The sequence below is a fragment of the Momordica charantia genome (assembly GCF_013281855.1).
Source record: "Momordica charantia cultivar OHB3-1 chromosome 2 unlocalized genomic scaffold, Mcharantia_2.0 BLBB01000002.1, whole genome shotgun sequence".
NCBI lineage: Eukaryota > Viridiplantae > Streptophyta > Magnoliopsida > Cucurbitales > Cucurbitaceae > Momordica > Momordica charantia.
This window is the reverse complement of record NW_028275160.1, coordinates 5,544,841-5,563,517: the sequence shown is the minus strand read 5'-3', so window position 1 is coordinate 5,563,517 and position 18,677 is coordinate 5,544,841. Positions and strand designations below refer to the sequence as shown.

Below are 18,677 nucleotides of genomic sequence, written 5' to 3'. Positions count from 1 at the left end.
GACAATGTATTAATCCGCAGACAAATATCATATTCGACAGCATATAAAATGAGTGTAAATAAATCTCTGCTATTAAAATTTAACTCACGGACAGATATTGGGTCTTGAGAGAACTTTAAATTTTGCGTGTATGGATCCTTTTTCTCTGTGAATAATTTGAAAGAAATCTTGCGAATACACATAAGGACAAATTTTCGTTTTAAATTAGCTAAAGGTTTTCAAGAGGTGAACCCTAGAACTAGAACCCGATAAAATGACATCAGTTTCGAATCAGGTGTTCGCCAAGTTGCTCAAGAAGCGAATCGGCTATGAACTTGTAGGTTGTTTCAGTCGGATGAATGCTATCCCAAAACATGAATTTTGATGGGTCTTCACATGTTGCGGTTTTTGGATTACACAGAGGTCCTGCTTCTGCCAACCCCGTTCCGCAGCAACCTATGTTTGTCTGCTCAAAACCTGTTTGATGAAATGTCCAAAAGAATGTGAGGTGAAAATAGTATTCAAAAATCGAATTCCGTACTAATATTTACTGCATTAGATTCATGGGCCAAAAGAATTTTAGGTGAAAATAGTTTCCAAAACTCGACTTCCCTCAAACATGTATTGTATTAGTTTCAATCCAAAGAATTTTAGGTGAAAACAGTTTCCAAAACTTGACTTCCATCAAATATTTGCTGCATTAGATTCATTGATTACATGATTTTTCCAATCTTGAATAGGTACTGACTTACCATAATTGTGAGGCTTATTGATCAGGTTGATGAGTGGGGTGTAAATGTCGGTATAGAGAATTGTGCTTCCAAGGAGTTGCGGCTGTAAATTGCCCAGCAATTTTGAAAGCTTCTAATTGTAAGTTTGGGAATCTGAGTTTTGATAACCCAAACATTTTCGGTCTAGAGGATTCTCAAATGCTATAGTCTCTTGAATAGGAAGGCAACCAATTGGAGGAAGTCCAGCAACCACCATATTGCGACATCCAAGCTGGTAAATTTCCCGTCCATTTTCACGTTATAATTCTGTCAATATATCATTTTTTTGGATTAAAAAAAAAACTATGCGACACTAAGGGTTTTGACTAGCTTTAATTACAAGTTTTATCATTTAACCTTTTAGTTTTTTTTTTTGGTATGTTCAAATATTTGTGACACTGCGTAAACGCGGTGTTGACCACAAAAGGAACTTACAACACACGAATAAATTTTTTAAAATATAAATATTAAATAGATATATCTTGCAATGTTGGACTAAACTTAGAATTTGAACATTTTTAATTGGATTAATGGGTTTATTGTATAACTTACCTGGATCAAGTTTTGTAGTCTATTCTGCTATAAAATCTTGGTATCCACCAATATCGAACTGTAGTCGCCTGGTGGGAAGGTCGTAAAAATTGAAGTTGAAGTCGTTTGTTCCTGCACTAATAACATCGGAGCATCGCCAATAATCCTCTCACTTTCTTCCACACCCACAATTCCTTGAAGCCTTTGAATGTAATTCTTGAACAGATCAATCTGCTTCATCACAGGAATGACTTTGGGCACAATGGCCGTCAGATCATCAAAGCCAGTGCCAGCCGATGCAAAACTGACCCCTGTTTTCACTTCATCATCTGATAGCTTTGGATCCAAAAATGGAGGAACAAGGTCCTTTATCCCCAGCCTAGAAGCCACCATGTCAGGGATTAGTTTTCCATCACTGAACCTTCCAGTAGCAACATGATCGGGAAAATCTTTGCCGTATGAAAAGTAATTAGTCTTGAAAATGGTGGAGATGAAGTTGTTATTCCCAGTATCCACTGTAGAATCACCAAAAATGAGGATGGCAGGAAAAGACAGAGATGTTGTAGGCGCTAAGGCAATCGATGGTTTGCTAAGAAATAGCTGCAAAATCATGTGGAGTGATAGAGCAACAATGAGGTAATTAGCTCGTGCCATTGCTGCTATATTTCAAAATCTTGTGTTTGATGTTAATTTTTGCAAGTCTTTTATATATATTTATAGGTGTTGAAAGAATATAACTGATAGATTGGCATTGTTTTTGCACGGTTTACAAAAGAAACCGTTGATATGAAGATGACGTTGTTGTGTATGTAGATGCCGAGCAATTGTCACAAATAATAACTGCCGACGTACTGTTTATCACTTTTATGAAAAGCCATTTACAGTTTTTAACGCTTTTTTTTTTCTTTTTTTTGTGTGAAAATGGTATCAATGGATCATGGAGATCATAGAGCAAACGAAGACAACATCAGGGTCATTATTCAACTCAATCTATTTTCGACCAAAAACTTGGAGATTCAAATCTCCAATTATTTGTCAATTATAAAACGAAAAAGAAAACTCATTTAATTTGATTTCATTATATATCATAATAATTCTTGCGGCCTCTTTTCATCAAACCACAAATACATAATTTAGGTTTACAAAGTTTTCCATTCATAACTCATCTACCCATATATATAGGATTAAGTTTTGACTTTTGTGAAATTGACTGGAAAAAACAATACATAAAATTAGGGTGAGAAATATAAATATATTAAACAGGATTTAATTATCGTTTATTAAAGAGAGTAAATGAAGGGATTAATTTTGAGCCCATGCTCTGGAACAAATGGGCCAGTTGTTGGGCCTCGTAGACGGAGGGATTAATTTAGGATCCATATGAGTAGGCCTGAGCCGGTCCAATGCCACGTGTGGATGAGTCAGATTCAGACCGAAAAAGAAGCATGTTAAGTGGTGATTGGACGGTGAGATCCACGCTCTGAAATGAGAGCGTAGGGGAGACAAGAGGTAGAATCCACCCCAACTCCAAGTACGTTTTTCACCAAGTGCGGTGGGCCCCACTACGATCCCGTACCACGTGCAGTTGCATTCCGTCCTTCTACTTCCGCCTTCCTCATATGTCTATTCCACCAATTGTCACCTCCATTCCCTTTTTGTTTTTTCCATTTAAATTCTATACTATTTTCCTTTTTTCTTTTAAATTTATACTAATTACTAAATATATAATTTCCATTTTTATACTTTATATTTATTTTAATTTCATTCTTAATATTTTATAAATATCACCCCTTTAAAGTGTAATATGAAATATAGGGTAATAATTTAAATATTCGACCAAAAGTTTCAAACAATCTATACAATTTATTGAAGTTTGATTACATTTCAAAAAACTAATTTTCAACCTCTTGGTACTTATATGACGCTTATATTACACATACTAGGGATGAAATGAAAACTGTCCCTATTTAGTGGTTTCCTACCATAAAATTGGACAAATTTTTTCATTTTTAATAAGTTTTATGGAATATATATATATATATATATATATATATGCACGTATACGGTGACTCTTATCATTCTTATTTGTTTTCCAAGTGTAATTTTATTGATAAAATAATAGGTTTTTTTAGCACAACGAATTAGAAAAATGAAGATTTGGACACGTGACCTCGACAGTGCGTACGTACGTGTGTCTATATTTTGAAAAATAAATTTCAAACTTAAAAGAAAAAAAAAGACAAAATTATGATATAAATTGTGAAATGATTAAATATTTGAATATATATTATATATATAAGGTAAAATTAGAAGTCACTTTCACTTTTCCACCTGTTTCTTCCGCCTTGGTTCCGTACTTCCCCAATGGCTTACTCCTCCAGAAGAATGTTGCTTCAGTTCATGAGCCAGCGAGTTCCTTTATTTCTCCTCCGAATCTTGCCTTCGTCTTCTAGTTCTTCTCCATTTCTGAATTCACCATGTTCTCCAACTTTGATTCTGCTCCATCTCTGAAAAACCTCAAGACCATTGACATGGATTGCCCATCTTCCGGCCCCTTTGATCATCTCACGGAGGAGATCGTGTTCTTGATTGTTGGCCATCTTCACGACGATCCCTTTTCTCGGAAATCCTTCTCTCTCGTCTGCAAGTCCTTCCACGCCATCGAATCGCGCCAGCGGAAATCTCTCAGGCCGCTGCGCTCCGATTTGACTCCAAGTATAGCCCCGCGCTTCCCTTCCATTTCGAAGCTCGACCTTTCCCTTTGCCATCACGTGGAGGATACATTTCTGATTTCGATATCGCGTGCTTGGAAAATGACGCTGCGTTCTGTGGATCTATCCCGCTCTAGATCGTTTACCACTGTTGGATTGTCGAGCTTGGTTTCGAATTGTGCTGGACTGGTTGAGATTGACTTGTCGAACGGGGTGGCTCTGACGGACTCCGCGTTGAAGGTCATAGCAGAGGCCAAAAACTTGGAGAAATTGTGGTTGGCGAGGTGCAAATCGATTACGGATATGGGGATTGGTTGTGTGGCTGTTGGATGTAGAAAGTTGAAACACTTGTGCTTGAATTGGTGCCTTCGTATTACTGATTTGGGGGTTGATTTGATTGGAAGGAAGTGCCATGAGCTAAGGAGTTTGGACCTCTCTTTCTTACCGGTACTAAATTCCTTCCTCCTCCTCTCATGTTCTTCCCTCTCTTTCGAAGCTAATGAATATTTTTGCTATAGATCACTGAGAAATGTCTTTCGACTATTCTTCAACTGCAAAAACTTGAGGAGCTAGTCCTCGAGGGTTGCCATGGAATCGATGATGGACTTGCAGTCCTAGAACGTCACTGCAAGAGCAACTCATTGAAGGTACATTCTCTCGGTACCTATGTTATACTGTCAGTATGACCTTTTCCTCTGATGGAGCAATATTCCTCTGCAGTTTAAACGTAATTTCTATTGACATAAGTGCAAAATTGTTGGCAGTTGCTTAATCTGTCTCACTGTAAAAGTATAAGTCATATTGGTTTGTCTTCTTTGATAAATGGCGCTCAAGACCTTCAACAGCTAATCTTATCATATGGCTCTTCAGTAAGTGTGGAATACTGTTATGGTTGTATTTGGTGATTATTTGAGATTCTTCTGCTTATATAGGTTATTGTTGCCTTAGGTCACAACAGACGTGGCAAAATGTCTGCATAGTTTTTCGGGTTTGCAATCGATTAAATTAGATTGTTGTTCACTCACCTCTTCTGGGGTTAGAGCCATTGCAAATTGGCGTGCATCACTCAAGGAGCTGAGCTTAAGCAAGTGCTCGGGCGTGATGGACGAGTGCCTTTCCATCCTTGTGCAAAAACACAAGCAGTTGAGAAAATTAGACATCATGTGCTGCCGTAAGATAACTTTTGCATCCATTAACAGCATTACAAGTTCGTGTTCCTCCCTCGTTTCTCTTAAGATGGAATCCTGTAGCCTTGTTCCTAGAGAGGCTTATGTCTTGATAGGAGAACGCTGTCCATTCTTGGAGGAACTTGATGTCACTGACAATGAGATTGACAATGAAGGTTAAACAGGATTTCAGCTCTCCTTTTACGTTACATAATGCATGAAGCTCTTCTGTTAATAACATTAAAGTTGCTTCTTTTGTTTAGGTTTGAAGTCAGTCTCAAAATGTTCAAGGCTTAGTGTTCTAAAGCTGGGGATTTGCTCGAATATAAATGATGATGGTCTATTGCACATTGCAAGTGGTTGTCCAAAAATCAAAGAGCTTGATTTGTACAGGTTTGATGTCAACCTTCAGAATCCTCTGTTTGAGTTTTAGGGAGCTCGAGGGAATTAGCTTGCTACCTTGATAGAAGTTTAGTAAGGGAGCATCTGCTTTTGGGATTCACATATTCAAGATTGTTTGTCAAGAATGAATAAAATTTCTTCACTATCACCTGTTATTGCTTATCTCAGTCTTCGAGTGCGCCCCTATAGATATTTTGCTCTTAAAAAGCTTCTGCATCTTTTCACATTTTCTAAGCTGAATAGTCACTAATGTAGATCTATAGATTGATGTTTTGATTGTAAACTGCAGGCTGGTTATTTAATCATTACCCAAAAGAAAATTTTTAAGTACTATAACGTTGTAGGAGCTAGAATAAAGACTAGAAATGTACTCCAACTGAATTGTCTATTGTGCTGGGTTAAGCCCTTTTTGAAGATTTAGAACATGTTTTTCCTGTAATAATGTTTAAGTTATGTCTTTTTCCTTTTTTTTTTTTTGGGTTAGGTCAACCGGAATAACAGACAGAGGCATTGCAGCAATCGCTGGTGGTTGCCCTGCTCTTGAGATGATTAACATTGCTTATAACATTAAAGTTACAGATTCTTCGTTAATATCATTGTCAAAATGTTTGAGGTTAAAAGCACTTGAAATTCGAGGCTGTTGTTGCATTTCATCAGTTGGCCTCTCCGCCATAGCAATGGGATGTAAGCAACTAACTGTGCTGGATATAAAGAAATGTGTCAATGTAAATGATGATGGGATGCTTCCACTTGCCCGATTCTCCCACAACCTCAAGCAGGTATAGTCCTATCCTATATTCTCCATTGATGAGCAAAATGTGGTTGGTGTAGATCATACCGTTAAAGATTTTCCTCTTTTGGTGCAGATAAACTTGTCGTACTGTTCAGTTACAGATGTTGGGCTATTGTCGCTAGCAAGCATTAATTGCCTGAGGAACATGACCATCTTGCATTTGGCTGGCTTGACTCCGAATGGCCTCACTGCCGCCCTGCTGGTGTGTGGTACTCTACGAAAGGTAAAGCTGCATCTGTCATTCAAATCCAAGCTTCCTCCATCTTTCTCCAAGTACATGGAATCCCATGGATGCGTATTGTACTGGAGGGACAAAGCATTCCAGGTACTCATTTTCGAATACTTTCCAGTAACCTTAGCTTAGCCTGTTAATCTCTTTCAATGTCATTGTAATCTAAATCTACAAATATTGCTTCATAACCTTTCCTGTTTCCATTTGTCGAGTAGTGTAAAAATTCAGGTCGCAGAAAATTTTGTTTTTCGAAACGTTCAACCTCGTGTATTGTTTTTGTCCATAAAAGGCTATACAATTGAAACCATGAGTAATGAGTTTGTGTGGGATACTTACTGAACACTGCATCACTTCGCATATAGATGATAGGTCTTCTTTTTTTCCTTTTCTTTTCTTCAAACTATGCTTAGTACCAAACTCCTTAGCATGAAGCTTATTGACTTCCCACCAGACAGAATTATGTATATACTTAAGATGGCTCATGTTATGTCACGTCGGTCCCTTCTATTCCGTGATTCTTAGTAAGAAAACCTGTCCGCACAACCCCAAATTTTGACATTTTCCATGTGAATGACCAAGTCCTAAAGGAAGCTAGGACTAAATGCCGATAAACCCTTGTTGCTTGCAGGTTGACCAAGACGATAAAGATTGGAACTTGCGCAGCGGGAGAAGTTTGGGAGACTCAACATAATCCATGGCAAAGATTTCTCAGATTCACATACTTGAGACAAGTAGTTTTAAATTAAGGCATGATCCAAAAATGCAAAATGGGAACAGATTTCTTGCTTGATATTCAATTCAACAGAGTCAATGACTAAAGATTCACAGCTTGGTCCTCTTTCCTCAGCACCGAAGCTCCTGCAACCCATTCTATGCAGGCAAGCCGAGACACTTTGTGCTTGCCCCACGCACCCCCGACGCCAAAGCAGGCCTTCTTGTGGGGGCGAGAGATTTGGCACAACATGACACGGTACCACGGAGATGGCCTTTGTATTCATGCAAATGGCCATATGTTTGAAAATATGAACTTGGAATTGTTGCTTCCTCTTTTGGTAGAATTAGGAGTGAGTTTCAAGTTTTTGAATTTGTCCACTTTTAACATTTTTCTTTGTTGGGTAAATTACAATATTAAGAGAAATCTCCCCCAGGGTGTTGCCTCATTTTCTTTTGTAGTCAAGTCAAAGCTATTTTTGCTTCTGTCAACCAAAATTTCATTACTGGATTGTCCATTTTATAATGATCATCACTTTGATTTAAAATTCAATTTATAATGTTAATTAAAATGGTGTGTTTGAGACTTTGGGTTGTCAATAATGAACTTACTTTTTTTTTCTATTATGTTCGAAAATTTTAGAATAATATGGTTAGTGATCAATAAAGTCAAAGTGTATAGTTTTTCTTATACATATATCTCTCGACGTATGAACCGATATTATTGAAATTTATGGACCCGTTTAATAATTGAGTTTTCTAATATCAAATTTTTCCCTCAACAAAACATTTTTAAAAATAGTTCAAAATTATTTGTTTTGCATTTTAAAAGAAATAAATTATTTGCAAATTGTCTTGGATTTCTTTCTTTAATAAAACATGACATTCATTAATTAATTTATGTTGGTCAAACATACATAACCTTCAAATAAGTTATCACCTGCGGGGACGAGAGGGAGCCAGGTGGAAGAAAGGGGTACTCCTTGCGTTTCCTTGTAAAAATGCAATAATATATTTACGATTGTCAGTGTTTTTAATTTTTGTCCATTTTGATCTGTATACTCTCAAAGTGTTTTATGGTCGTGATGTACTTTTAAATTTTATTTATTTTTAGTTTGTGTATTATGAAAGGTTTATTTTGGTCTCTATACTTTTTAAAAGTTATCAATTTTTTTCATTTATTCTTATTTTTATCCCAATTTATTTTGATAACAAAATTTAGAGAATTCGTTTGGTGAGTACATGAACTAAAATTAAATAAATGTTGAAATAAAAATGACCAAAGAAAGTTAAACAAAAAAATATATTTAAACATATATGTATCGTTTTAAATAATATTATCATTTTCCCTCTTCAATTACAAGTTAGAGCACTTGTTACAAAATGTTTGGTACTTCAATTTGATTGGTCTTTCTCAGTAAGATATCCACATTACTCATCATTACTAATGATAAAAAGGAAATTTAAATTTATGATTATCAAAAAATATTAAAACTTTATACCTAATTTGAGTATAATTCGAGTATAGTTCAGGTAGATAACACAATTTTCAATTCTCAGTTAAATCTACTAGAGACTTTGATATCACCCAATAGCATTTTAATGACTATTGTACACTAATACTATCACATGATCATTTTCAAAATAAATAAATATATTTATATAAATCACATGATTTAGACGAAACTAAACATAACCGAATAATTAAGACATTAATAACATTTCATAGATCAAAAGTTTGTATTCTCACCTTCCACTTTTGTGATTTTATAGTGTAATAATGATAATAATAAACTCAATTAAAACATATCGTTAACCTTCTTCCATAAAAGTCATGAAGTTGAATCCTCATATCCTATTTTGATCCTTAAATTTACAATATATTAATGAATAAAGAACATATTTGCATGAGTATAGATGAATTAATGAAACATTAACATTAACATTATTTTTTCACAAGTCGGCTCAAATTCTATATATAAATATATATATTACATGAAAGATTCAAACCGATGATATATATCTTTAACTAGTTGAACTATCCTAAATTAATTATAATAAAAAAAAACTTTAGACAGATGTACATGAGAAATTGAATTATAATAAAATGCAGTTAGCAGGCGAGCCATAGTCAAAGTCAGAGCCTTTGAACAAGATTAAAATCAACGTAACATATTTCTTCTCCACGCCTTACAAATCAAACTCCTCTCCAAAAAGTTGTTCTTATTCTTCTTCTTCATCTTCAATGGCGATGGAGTTCTTCTTCTCAGAGTCCGCCATGTCTAAACCCAATTCATCTTCAAATCCGCCATTGTTGTCTCCTCCTCCTTCTTCTTCCTTCTTCACCATCCCTCCTGGCCTCAGCCCCTCCCAATTCCTCCACTCCCCTCTCCTCCTCAACTCTTCTCATGTAACTCGATAATTCCTCTCCCATTATTTTTTCTATGTATTGATTCATAATTATATAAATATATTTCAATTTCATCTGCAGATTCCGCCGTCGCCGACAACCGGAGCGTTTTCCGCCGGGGCTTCGACCGGAAACAGAGACAACTCCGGCCAACACCAAGAGAACAACATCAAAGAAGAACACACACACATACACAACAACAAATTGCCCGAATTCTCAACGGTAAAGTTACAAAAACAACACTCAAACAAAACCCATTAATTGAATTTAAATTCCTTGGCGAATGGCGTGTGATTTTATTTGATCTGAAAATCAGAGAAACAGAGCATCTGAGGACGGGTTTAATTGGAGAAAATACGGCCAAAAAGTGGTGAAAGGAAGTGAAAATCCGCGAAGTTATTACAAGTGTACGCACCAGAATTGCCCTGCGAGGAAACAGGTTGAGAAATGTTTGAATGGCCGAATTACAGAGATTGTTTATAAGAGCAAACACAACCATCCAAAAACAGAGTTCCCGACAAGATCCTCAGCCCAGAATTCTTCAGTTGCAAGTATTGGACACGATGATGAGTTTGAATTTGATGCCACAACATGGTTTGTTTTCCAAAACCCCCCTTTAGGATTATGGCTATTTACTTCATTATCTTCGCCAAACGAAATTCAAATTTTAAGGTTGGTGCTCATTTATTTGGTTAAATAATATGTTTTGTGCCTAAAATTAATACTTCTGAGTTGTATATGATATATCTTTCGACTTATAGTTAAAAAGCATAACAAAATTTTAAGTTTTTTTTTTTTTTTTTTATACAACGAGTGGTTGGACTCATGACCTCAAATTTTAAGTTTTTAATTTTGCTTTGAAAAATTTAAACTAAGAATGTTCACGAGGTGGAGAAGCCTACTCTATCCCCCATTTAATTTCCTATCCTTTCCGAAATTTTGTGGAGATTAGGCGGGATTCCCAGAGAAATTCACGGGGATTAGGCTTCCCATAAGAAATATTCTATCATTTATTTTTTATCTTTTAAATTATTTTTCAATAATATTTTTTTTCCAAAGAAATTTTTACATAACTGCTTCATTTCTAAAGTAAAACCACATCTGCAAAGTCTAATTCTTCCAAATATACATGTTGGACATGTAGGTAGAAAAGAATATCAGATTTTTTAGTATATGTATATATAAAAAGGAGAATAAAATTATTTTAGTGTGTATATATAGATTCAAAAAATGACTTGGAGGTGGAGAATGGAGGATGGGGATGGGAACCTATTCCGTCCCGATTTAGGTGGAGGTGAAAAATTTTCCCTCCTTCGTTTCGTGTGAAGAATCTAAATAGGGATTCTACACCCCATTTTGACGTGTCGTTGTTGGGACAGGATCCCACAATAAAATGGACATCCCTGATTTAAAGAGAACGAACTACTATACAAAAATTTTGATACTTCAAGACTAAATTTGTAATTTACTGAAAACACTTGCTAACATGCCTTAACATTCATACCCTCTTGATTCTATGTCCAACAAATACATGTAGTTTCCTTGGATTTTTTTTTTTGAAATATTTTCAAGTGAAGTATCTATTTTACGAGCAATTTTTCAAAATTAAACCAGTGTTTTTAGAACATTTCAATCTACTTTTAATTATATAAAAAAAGTACTTTCAATCAGTCAATATCATTTCAAAAATTCTATCCCAAATTCCCAACACTACCAATTGAAAAAACACTTTTAAAAAATAAATCAAACACAACACAAATCTATATTAACAATAGAGATATTAAAAAAACACGAAATTAAAAACAAAAGATTTATTAAATTTTATTTTGGTTTGGTTTGGGCAGGAAAAGTGAGAGTGAAAAAGAAATATTACGTGGAGGAGGAAGCAGAGCGGTGAGAGATCAGAGGGTTGTGGTTCAAACAATCAGTAACATCGACAAATTAGACGATGGATATTGGTGGAGAAAATATGGACAGAAAATCGTCAAGGGAAATCCAAATGCAAGGTCAGTAAAATAATTAAACCCTAATTTTAATTTTTAAAGGCAGTTAATTCTGTTATGTGTTGCAAAATAAATAAATAAATAATTAATTAATTAATTATAGGAGCTACTACAAGTGCACGTACGGAGGATGTGGAGTGAGGAAGCATATAGAGAGAGCGTCCCACGATTTAAGGGCAGTCATCACCACCTACGAAGGGAAGCACAACCACCATATTCCGGCACCCCGCGGCGGCGACGGCGACACTGCGGCGGCGACGGCCATGATTTCTCATTCCGAGATCTCCGGTGGATATGGATTCTCGGAGCCATTTTCCGGTCGTTACTCCTAGGGCGTCTCTCTAGGTTTTGTGCACGAAGTACAAGTTTTAATTTTACACAATTGTTTTCTAACTTTTTTTTTTTTTTTTTTTGCTTTTCCAACTATAAAAAAAGTACATGCTTAGTTCACCTTCTAACTACTGAGCTTTAAAAATATTTTTATTCTATACTTTGCATCCTTGATATAATAGATTAGAGAAAATATTTAGATTTTGGTAGTTGATGATATATCTATATTCTGATTCTTATTGGAAAAATTGATAGCTAATTTCTCTATTTTAGTTGTCAAAACGTTTAATGATGATCATGACAAGATACGTTATAACTAGTTAGAGCTTAAATATTTTTCAAATATGAAACAACAAGTGGAGATAGATAAGTAAATATACACACTATTATTGTTTTGTTAAATATGTCAATTTTTTTTAATACATAAATATATGGGGGTGGGGATTCAAACTTGAAAATCACGACTTTTTAGTCACAGATAGATGCTTTAACTAGTTGAATTAAACTCAAGTTCGTTGATAAAATATATCAACTTGAATGTAGTTTAAACATGACTTTTTTTAGATATAAGTTCAAGGACTTATACATCATGTAAAGTTAATGGGCTAAATTGATAATTTAATATAATTTTTAAAAGTAATTTAAAAGAGTTAAATTTATAATTGAATAAAAAAACAATTTTTTTTATTTAAAAAAAATAATGTACTTTTTAAAATCATTTGAAGGCTTAAAAAATCCTTGATACTACAATTAGTTAAACGATTCATCAAGCAACAAGCGAAAAACTTTATCAAGTTACAAGTCGAAGACTCACATCAAGCTACAAACAGAAGACTTTATCAAACTACAAGCCGAAGAATTTCTCGAGTTACTGGTTGAATACTTCATCAAGCTATAAGTCAAAACCTTAAAGATATTCAACAATCTCAAAGCCAAAAGTTCACAAAATCTTCAACAAACTAGAAGTCGAAGGTACCAATCATCTTCATACGAGAACAAGTTTTTCAATCCTTATATCACGTTTATGCCCGAAAGAAATCATATACACTAGAGATTGTATAAGTTATATATAAATACAAATCAAATTCTCTTCCCTCGTAATTTCCTTGCCAACCATTACTTTTTTTCAATAGTGCGTGTAACTATCTTGTTTTAGACTTATTTCTTTTATTTACATTTTCTCTAAAATTCTTTGGAGAGCTCCTCTATTTTTGTAATTAAAAAAAAATAGATTATTGATGATTTTACCCCATTTATTTTTAGCATAGATTTTTTTTTTAGTACAATTATTTTTAGCATAGATGATAGAAGTAGAAGTAGAACCACGTATGAAATCTTGTCGGAGGACAGATTCTTGAATTTTCCTGTTTTGGTGGGAAATCGGAATTCAGAAATAGGGTTTTTGATCATTTCGGGTGAAACTTTTGTGGCAATTCATGGTCAAAGCTCTCCACGGATAACATGGAAATGGATTCCTTCCCTCGCCTCTCACTTCCTCGTCCATCCATCTCCATTTTTCATCCATCCACCATTCCAGTTCCACTCCATGGCAATTCTCCATTCCCGTCTGGAACCCTAATTCGTCCCCAAATTTCCCAATTTAAGAAATTGCCATGGATTCGGGGGCGAACGGCGGCCATCTTCGGCCGCCGGATTTGGGCATGGAAGACCAGACGGAAGTGGGCATTCCATTTGTCTGTCAAGCCACCACTCATATCAACTCCAGAGGCCTTTGGTTGGGAGACGATCCTCTTTCCTTTTCCCTTCCTCTCCTCTTGTTGCAGCTTTCTCTCGCCTCCACTTTGACCAGCTCCCTCTCCCTCATTCTCAAGCGCTGTGCTCAGCCCTCTTTTGTTTCTCACCTTCTCGTAAGCCTCTGTATCCTTCTTTGTTTATTTAATGTTTGCTGTTTTTAATTTTGATGATTGTTCGATGTTGACAATTGTATGTGTGCTTATGTAGTTTCTTATGTTGAATGATGGTATCATAGGGGAAACTTTGTTTAATGATCTAAATGGAGATTGGATTGGAGGGTAGCTTCAAAAGGGTTGTTTTTAATCTTTGTACATTCAGATTAAGTGATTGGAAAGCGTTTTGATGGTCCTCATAACTTCCATGATTTCATCGTTTCTTACTATCAGGATCTGCTTTCTTTATTTCCTTGACTGTGAGTATCTACATAATTTACAACATTCAACACATATAGTTGCACACAAAAGGCAGATCCACCGTGGCTCGATACCTGAATTGTTGGTTATCCGGGAGTTGTTTAGTCTTTGGAGGAAAACTGTGCTTTATAACTCTGCCAGATTTTATAGTCGGCAAACTATTTGTTTTTTTGTTTGCAGAGGCAAATAATTTATGTTTGACTTGGAACTTTATGAGATATTACGTGATAATGCAGCTAAATGGTTTCATTTTCACCAGGCTGGGATAATTTTGGGACCTTCAGTTCTTGGTTGCTACCCAGAATTAGCAACCAGAGTTTTCCCAACCAGTGGAATAAACGTACTTGAAACTTTCTCTGCATTCGGTTTCATGCTTTTTATCTTCCTAATTGGGGTGAAGAAGGATCCAACCATCATAGTGAAATCTGGTAAAAGGGCATTGGCTATAGGAATTTTAAGCTTCGTTCTTCCTAATGCACTTGCCAGATTTACTACCTTTGTTCTCAAGCATTTTCTCTCATTGGACAAAGAGGTTTCTAATGTGCTACCATATGTGGTGATGCTACTGTCCATGACTTCTTTTCCTGTGGTCGCTTGCTTTCTCGACGAGCTCGAGATTCTCAACTCAGAGATTGGTCGTCTTGCTTGTTCTTCTTCTTTAGTGTGTGATATATGCTATTGGTTTGTCATACTTTTGGAGTATGCCCTAAATTCGGTTGAGCAAATGTCACTAAAAACTTTACTAGGTTCCTTTGTCTCATTTGCTCTTCTTATATCCTTTATTGTATTTGGAATACGTCCAGGAGCTCTCTGGGTAGTTCAAAATACCCCAGAAGGTAAACCAGTGAAGGAATTTTATATACTTGCAGTTTATGTAGCACTGCTGGTTTGTGGATTTTGGGGTGAGGCTACTGGTTTAAACGCTTTTGCCACTTCATATTTTCTGGGTTTGGTCATTCCAGATGGTCCACCCTTAGGAGCTGCATTATCTGAGAGGTTTGATTGCTTCGTATCGGTATTGCTCATGCCGATGTTCTTCACCATTTGCGGATTGAGTTCAAATGTTTTTTCCATACAGAAGTTGCAGAATGTGGGTGTAATTCAGCTGGTTCTTTTTGCGACACTTCTTGGAAAGATTGTAGGGGCCGTACTGCCTCCTCTTCTCTGTAGGGTGCCGTTTCGAGATGCCCTTGCTCTAGGTCTCATCATGAACTGCAAAGGCACTATCGAACTTGCAATGTTGGTTATTTTGAAATTAAAAAATGTAAGTCAACTTCCCCATTGTTCAAAATTATATTATCAGAAAGGATGCTTACCATTATAAGAGTTTATTAAATTATGACAAAACCCGAACTAAATGGGCTGTTGCTCTTTTCTGCTTATTCAGTAGATATAATTACACTGAATGCAGGTCATGAACGATGAATGCTTCACCATTATGATTCTCTCTGTGGTCCTTGAAACAGGATTTATCTCACCTCTTATCAAGGCCATATATAAACCTTCAAGTAGGTTCGTTGCTTACAAACGGAGGACTCTCTTGCATCATAGAAACGACGAAGAACTTCGAATACTAGCTTGCATCCATGGATTAGAGAATGCCCCTCCAATTTTGGATCTCCTGCTGGCATCCAATCCGACCCGTCATAGCCCCATTAATTTGGTTGTCCTACACCTTAGTAAGCTTGCAGGTCGATCTTCTCCGCTTCTAATTGCTCAAGAGCCTCATGAAATCTCTTTTTCGTATAAAACCCAGTCCGAACAGATATTCAGTGCTTTTAGAAAGCTTGAAAAACATTTCGATGGCCACATGGTTGTTAATTGCTTCAAAGGTATTTCACCATACTCTACGATGTACAATGATGTATGCTCACTGGCAGTCGAGAAGAGAACAACCTTTATTGTCATCCCTTTCCACAGGCAACGGATGGTTGGAGAAGGGTTAAAATCGTCTCATGCTATAAGACAACTCAACAAGAATGTGCTTGACAAGGCTCCTTGCACTGTCGGAGTATTAATTGATAATAGAAACCACAGGTCTTCCCGCAAATTTTCACATCTAGCATTCCGTCGAGTGGTAGTGCTCTTTTTCGGTGGTGCCGATGATCGAGAAGCATTAGCATTTGCGGGAAGAATGTCGGAGCAAGATAGAATACTAGTCACTCTGTTCCATTTTTCATCTTCAAAAGAGATAGTTGGGAGTACAGCCAGAAGCAAGATGCTTGATTCAAAGTTCTTGAGTGAATTCAAGCTCAAATCCGCTCAAAATAACCGAGTATCTTGCCAGGACAAGGTGGTCATGGATAGTGAGGCTCTTATTTCTGTTCTCAAGTCTCTCGAAAATGATTATGACCTCGTAATAGTCGGGAGGCGACATGCAGAATCATGGCTAATGACTGATGTTAGGAAATGGAACAAACGGCAGGGAGATTTGGGGGCTGTAGGAGATGTTCTAGCTTCTTTCGATCATGAGAGCGGAGCATCTATACTTGTTGTGCAGCAGCAGACAAGGTTATGGGGACTGCGTGATCCCGAGGAGTCGACGCATCTGGGAAGAGTGAAAATATAGGCATTCTTTTAGGATATTTAACATCATCTGCTGTGATGTCCGACTTATCTTGTACTATACAGATTATCCATCCATCAATATAGTTCAAAAGTTTTACCTCTACTTTTGTTTCCAATTTACTTTACTCCCCTCCCCTCTATATGGAAACATTTTTTGCAGAGAAGATATTGAATCAGATACCGAAAGATGTTGCTGATCAACATTACTCTCTCAAGAAAAACACCATCCCTTTGCTAGCAAGATCAGATTCCTAAATCGACAACCGACAACAGAGTGATCGTATAGGTCAAATGCTCACTCTTCAACAATGTAAGTACTTCAGTATCGTTTTCTTCCGATATCATGTTAATGAGCTTTATTCATCTACTTGAACAGAATTAGCATTCCTTTACATGTAAGGTTAAAGCAGGCCATGATATTGAATGTTCTTTCTTATTTGATTGGTATTTGGTTCATGAATATGGATAAAGTTGTAATTTTGTTGCTTTGGAAAGTGCACCATGGTTGAAATTGTGTTGAAGTTGTAAGAACTGGGGAAGGGAAGGGCATGTCTTCAATCTGGGGAGAGTCTCCCAATTTCTCCGGGAATTGAAAACTGAATCCATGAACTCAGATCCTCTTTCTCCTCATCAATGCCTCTCTTTTTAACTCTTTTTTTCTCTCTCTTTCTCTTTAATATATAAATTTGCACTCTCCAATTCCTAAACATTGCATGTGCACTCTTTCCTATCATCCATACTTGTAAACATTAAACTTCTGCAGCACTCACATGCATCTATACTTCAGATTTAGCTCACAGTTTAGGCTCATGCATCTGAAGTTTAGAAGTCGAGCTTTGAACTTCTGTTTCGTTTAGTTTTCTTCTTGTTATTTTTTGGGAATATATCATCTAGAGGTGGAGATTCGAACTTACAGTCTCTTAAGGAGGAGGTATATATAGATATCTTAGCCGTTGAACTATGTTTGTGTTAGCTATAGGTTTACTTATTCTAGACGTTAAGTTTGTTAATCTTATGGGTTCAATAAAACCATATTATGAAAATCAAACTAATGTCGCATATTAGCTTTCGCTGATCATACAAACTGTAATCTTATAATCCATTATTTTGCATATGTCAAACAAATTATACAAGCTTAAGCATCCCAACCTGAGGCTTATTAAAATTTGTCGAGAGATATTTTTACCTCTTCGATCAAAGTTGATTGACACAATCAAGCTCTCTTAATCAAACTACTCGAGCTTCTAAACAAAAATAAAAGTTTATAACAATAGAACAATGATTGTGATAGGTTATTTGAATCAAGTCAATAAATCTCCCTTCATTAAGGAATCAATTTCCATTTTCATTATTAACATTTAACGATTTGTCAAACAAATAAGATAACACATTGATCAAGGAAAATCACTTGGTATAATAACTTGAGAAGCAAATCATTACAAAAATAATAATAACCAAATAGGGATTTAGAATATATAGTTAATTAAGTGAGGTTTGTAGTCCAAGACAAGATTAATTAAATTATAAATATGTACATTATTGTAATGTGTGAAAGTGGAGTTTTTTATGGGAGGAGTCGAGAATTGTATAATTTTTAATATGAGCTTAGGAAAAAAAAGGGGGAATCCATGTGAATGTGGGAAGACCAAGTTATAATATGCATATTTTATATATATTTTGGGAAGATTTGCCAGCTGGTTTTGCAGCTTATAATAGAGCTTTAATGTGCCAATATTTCTTTTTAAAAAAATAATATTATACTATATAGTAAATTAATTAAGAGTTTGGTGCTTTTGTTCTTCATCAAACATCCAGGATAACTAATCTTACTTTTTAAAATCTAGATATTTAAATGCAAAGTGAGATGAAAAGAATCAAATATCTTGGTAACTACAATTAATTA

At 35.7% G+C, this 18,677-nt stretch overlaps 3 protein-coding genes and 1 pseudogene across 3 annotated transcripts; 3 read left to right on the top strand and 1 right to left on the bottom strand.

Moving 5' to 3' along the window:
• Positions 1-149: 149 nt before the first annotated feature.
• On the bottom strand, positions 150-2,122 carry LOC111018007 (GDSL esterase/lipase At2g30310-like; annotated as a pseudogene).
• A 1,497-nt stretch (positions 2,123-3,619) lies between these two features.
• Positions 3,620-7,867, top strand: LOC111018032 (F-box/LRR-repeat protein 3). The gene is made up of 8 exons (XM_022293961.2): positions 3,620-4,438; positions 4,510-4,638; positions 4,756-4,860; positions 4,940-5,333; positions 5,421-5,550; positions 6,044-6,338; positions 6,426-6,677; positions 7,213-7,867. The coding sequence occupies exons 1-8, from the start codon at positions 3,758-3,760 to the stop codon at positions 7,273-7,275; spliced, it is 2,049 nt and encodes a 682-aa protein (XP_022149653.1). The 5' UTR covers positions 3,620-3,757; the 3' UTR covers positions 7,276-7,867.
• A 1,605-nt stretch (positions 7,868-9,472) lies between these two features.
• On the top strand, positions 9,473-12,185 carry LOC111018008 (putative WRKY transcription factor 26). The gene is made up of 5 exons (XM_022293931.2): positions 9,473-9,705; positions 9,787-9,927; positions 10,022-10,299; positions 11,550-11,711; positions 11,812-12,185. Exons 1-5 carry the CDS (start codon positions 9,541-9,543, stop codon positions 12,038-12,040), a joined length of 975 nt encoding a protein of 324 aa, XP_022149623.2. The 5' UTR covers positions 9,473-9,540; the 3' UTR covers positions 12,041-12,185.
• A 1,163-nt stretch (positions 12,186-13,348) lies between these two features.
• On the top strand, positions 13,349-16,877 carry LOC111018031 (cation/H(+) antiporter 15). The gene is made up of 3 exons (XM_022293960.2): positions 13,349-13,906; positions 14,466-15,470; positions 15,618-16,877. Exons 1-3 carry the CDS (start codon positions 13,652-13,654, stop codon positions 16,773-16,775), a joined length of 2,418 nt encoding a protein of 805 aa, XP_022149652.1. The 5' UTR covers positions 13,349-13,651; the 3' UTR covers positions 16,776-16,877.
• The last annotated feature ends 1,800 nt before the right edge of the window (positions 16,878-18,677 follow it).

Excerpts from the sequence above, each read along its gene's own strand:
- LOC111018008 (XM_022293931.2), top strand. The coding sequence starts at position 9,541 with ATGGCGATGGAGTTCTTCTTCTCAGAGTCCGCCATGTCTAAACCCAAT. Across the intron at positions 9,928-10,021 it reads AATTGCCCGAATTCTCAACG|AGAAACAGAGCATCTGAGGA; the intron begins GTAAAGTTACAA and ends TCTGAAAATCAG. Across the intron at positions 10,300-11,549 it reads GAATTTGATGCCACAACATG|GAAAAGTGAGAGTGAAAAAG; the intron begins GTTTGTTTTCCA and ends TGGTTTGGGCAG.
- LOC111018031 (XM_022293960.2), top strand. The coding sequence starts at position 13,652 with ATGGATTCGGGGGCGAACGGCGGCCATCTTCGGCCGCCGGATTTGGGC. Across the intron at positions 13,907-14,465 it reads CTTTTGTTTCTCACCTTCTC|GCTGGGATAATTTTGGGACC; the intron begins GTAAGCCTCTGT and ends CATTTTCACCAG. Across the intron at positions 15,471-15,617 it reads TTATTTTGAAATTAAAAAAT|GTCATGAACGATGAATGCTT; the intron begins GTAAGTCAACTT and ends CACTGAATGCAG.
- LOC111018032 (XM_022293961.2), top strand. The coding sequence starts at position 3,758 with ATGTTCTCCAACTTTGATTCTGCTCCATCTCTGAAAAACCTCAAGACC. Across the intron at positions 4,439-4,509 it reads TGGACCTCTCTTTCTTACCG|ATCACTGAGAAATGTCTTTC; the intron begins GTACTAAATTCC and ends TTTTTGCTATAG. Across the intron at positions 6,678-7,212 it reads GGAGGGACAAAGCATTCCAG|GTTGACCAAGACGATAAAGA; the intron begins GTACTCATTTTC and ends TGTTGCTTGCAG.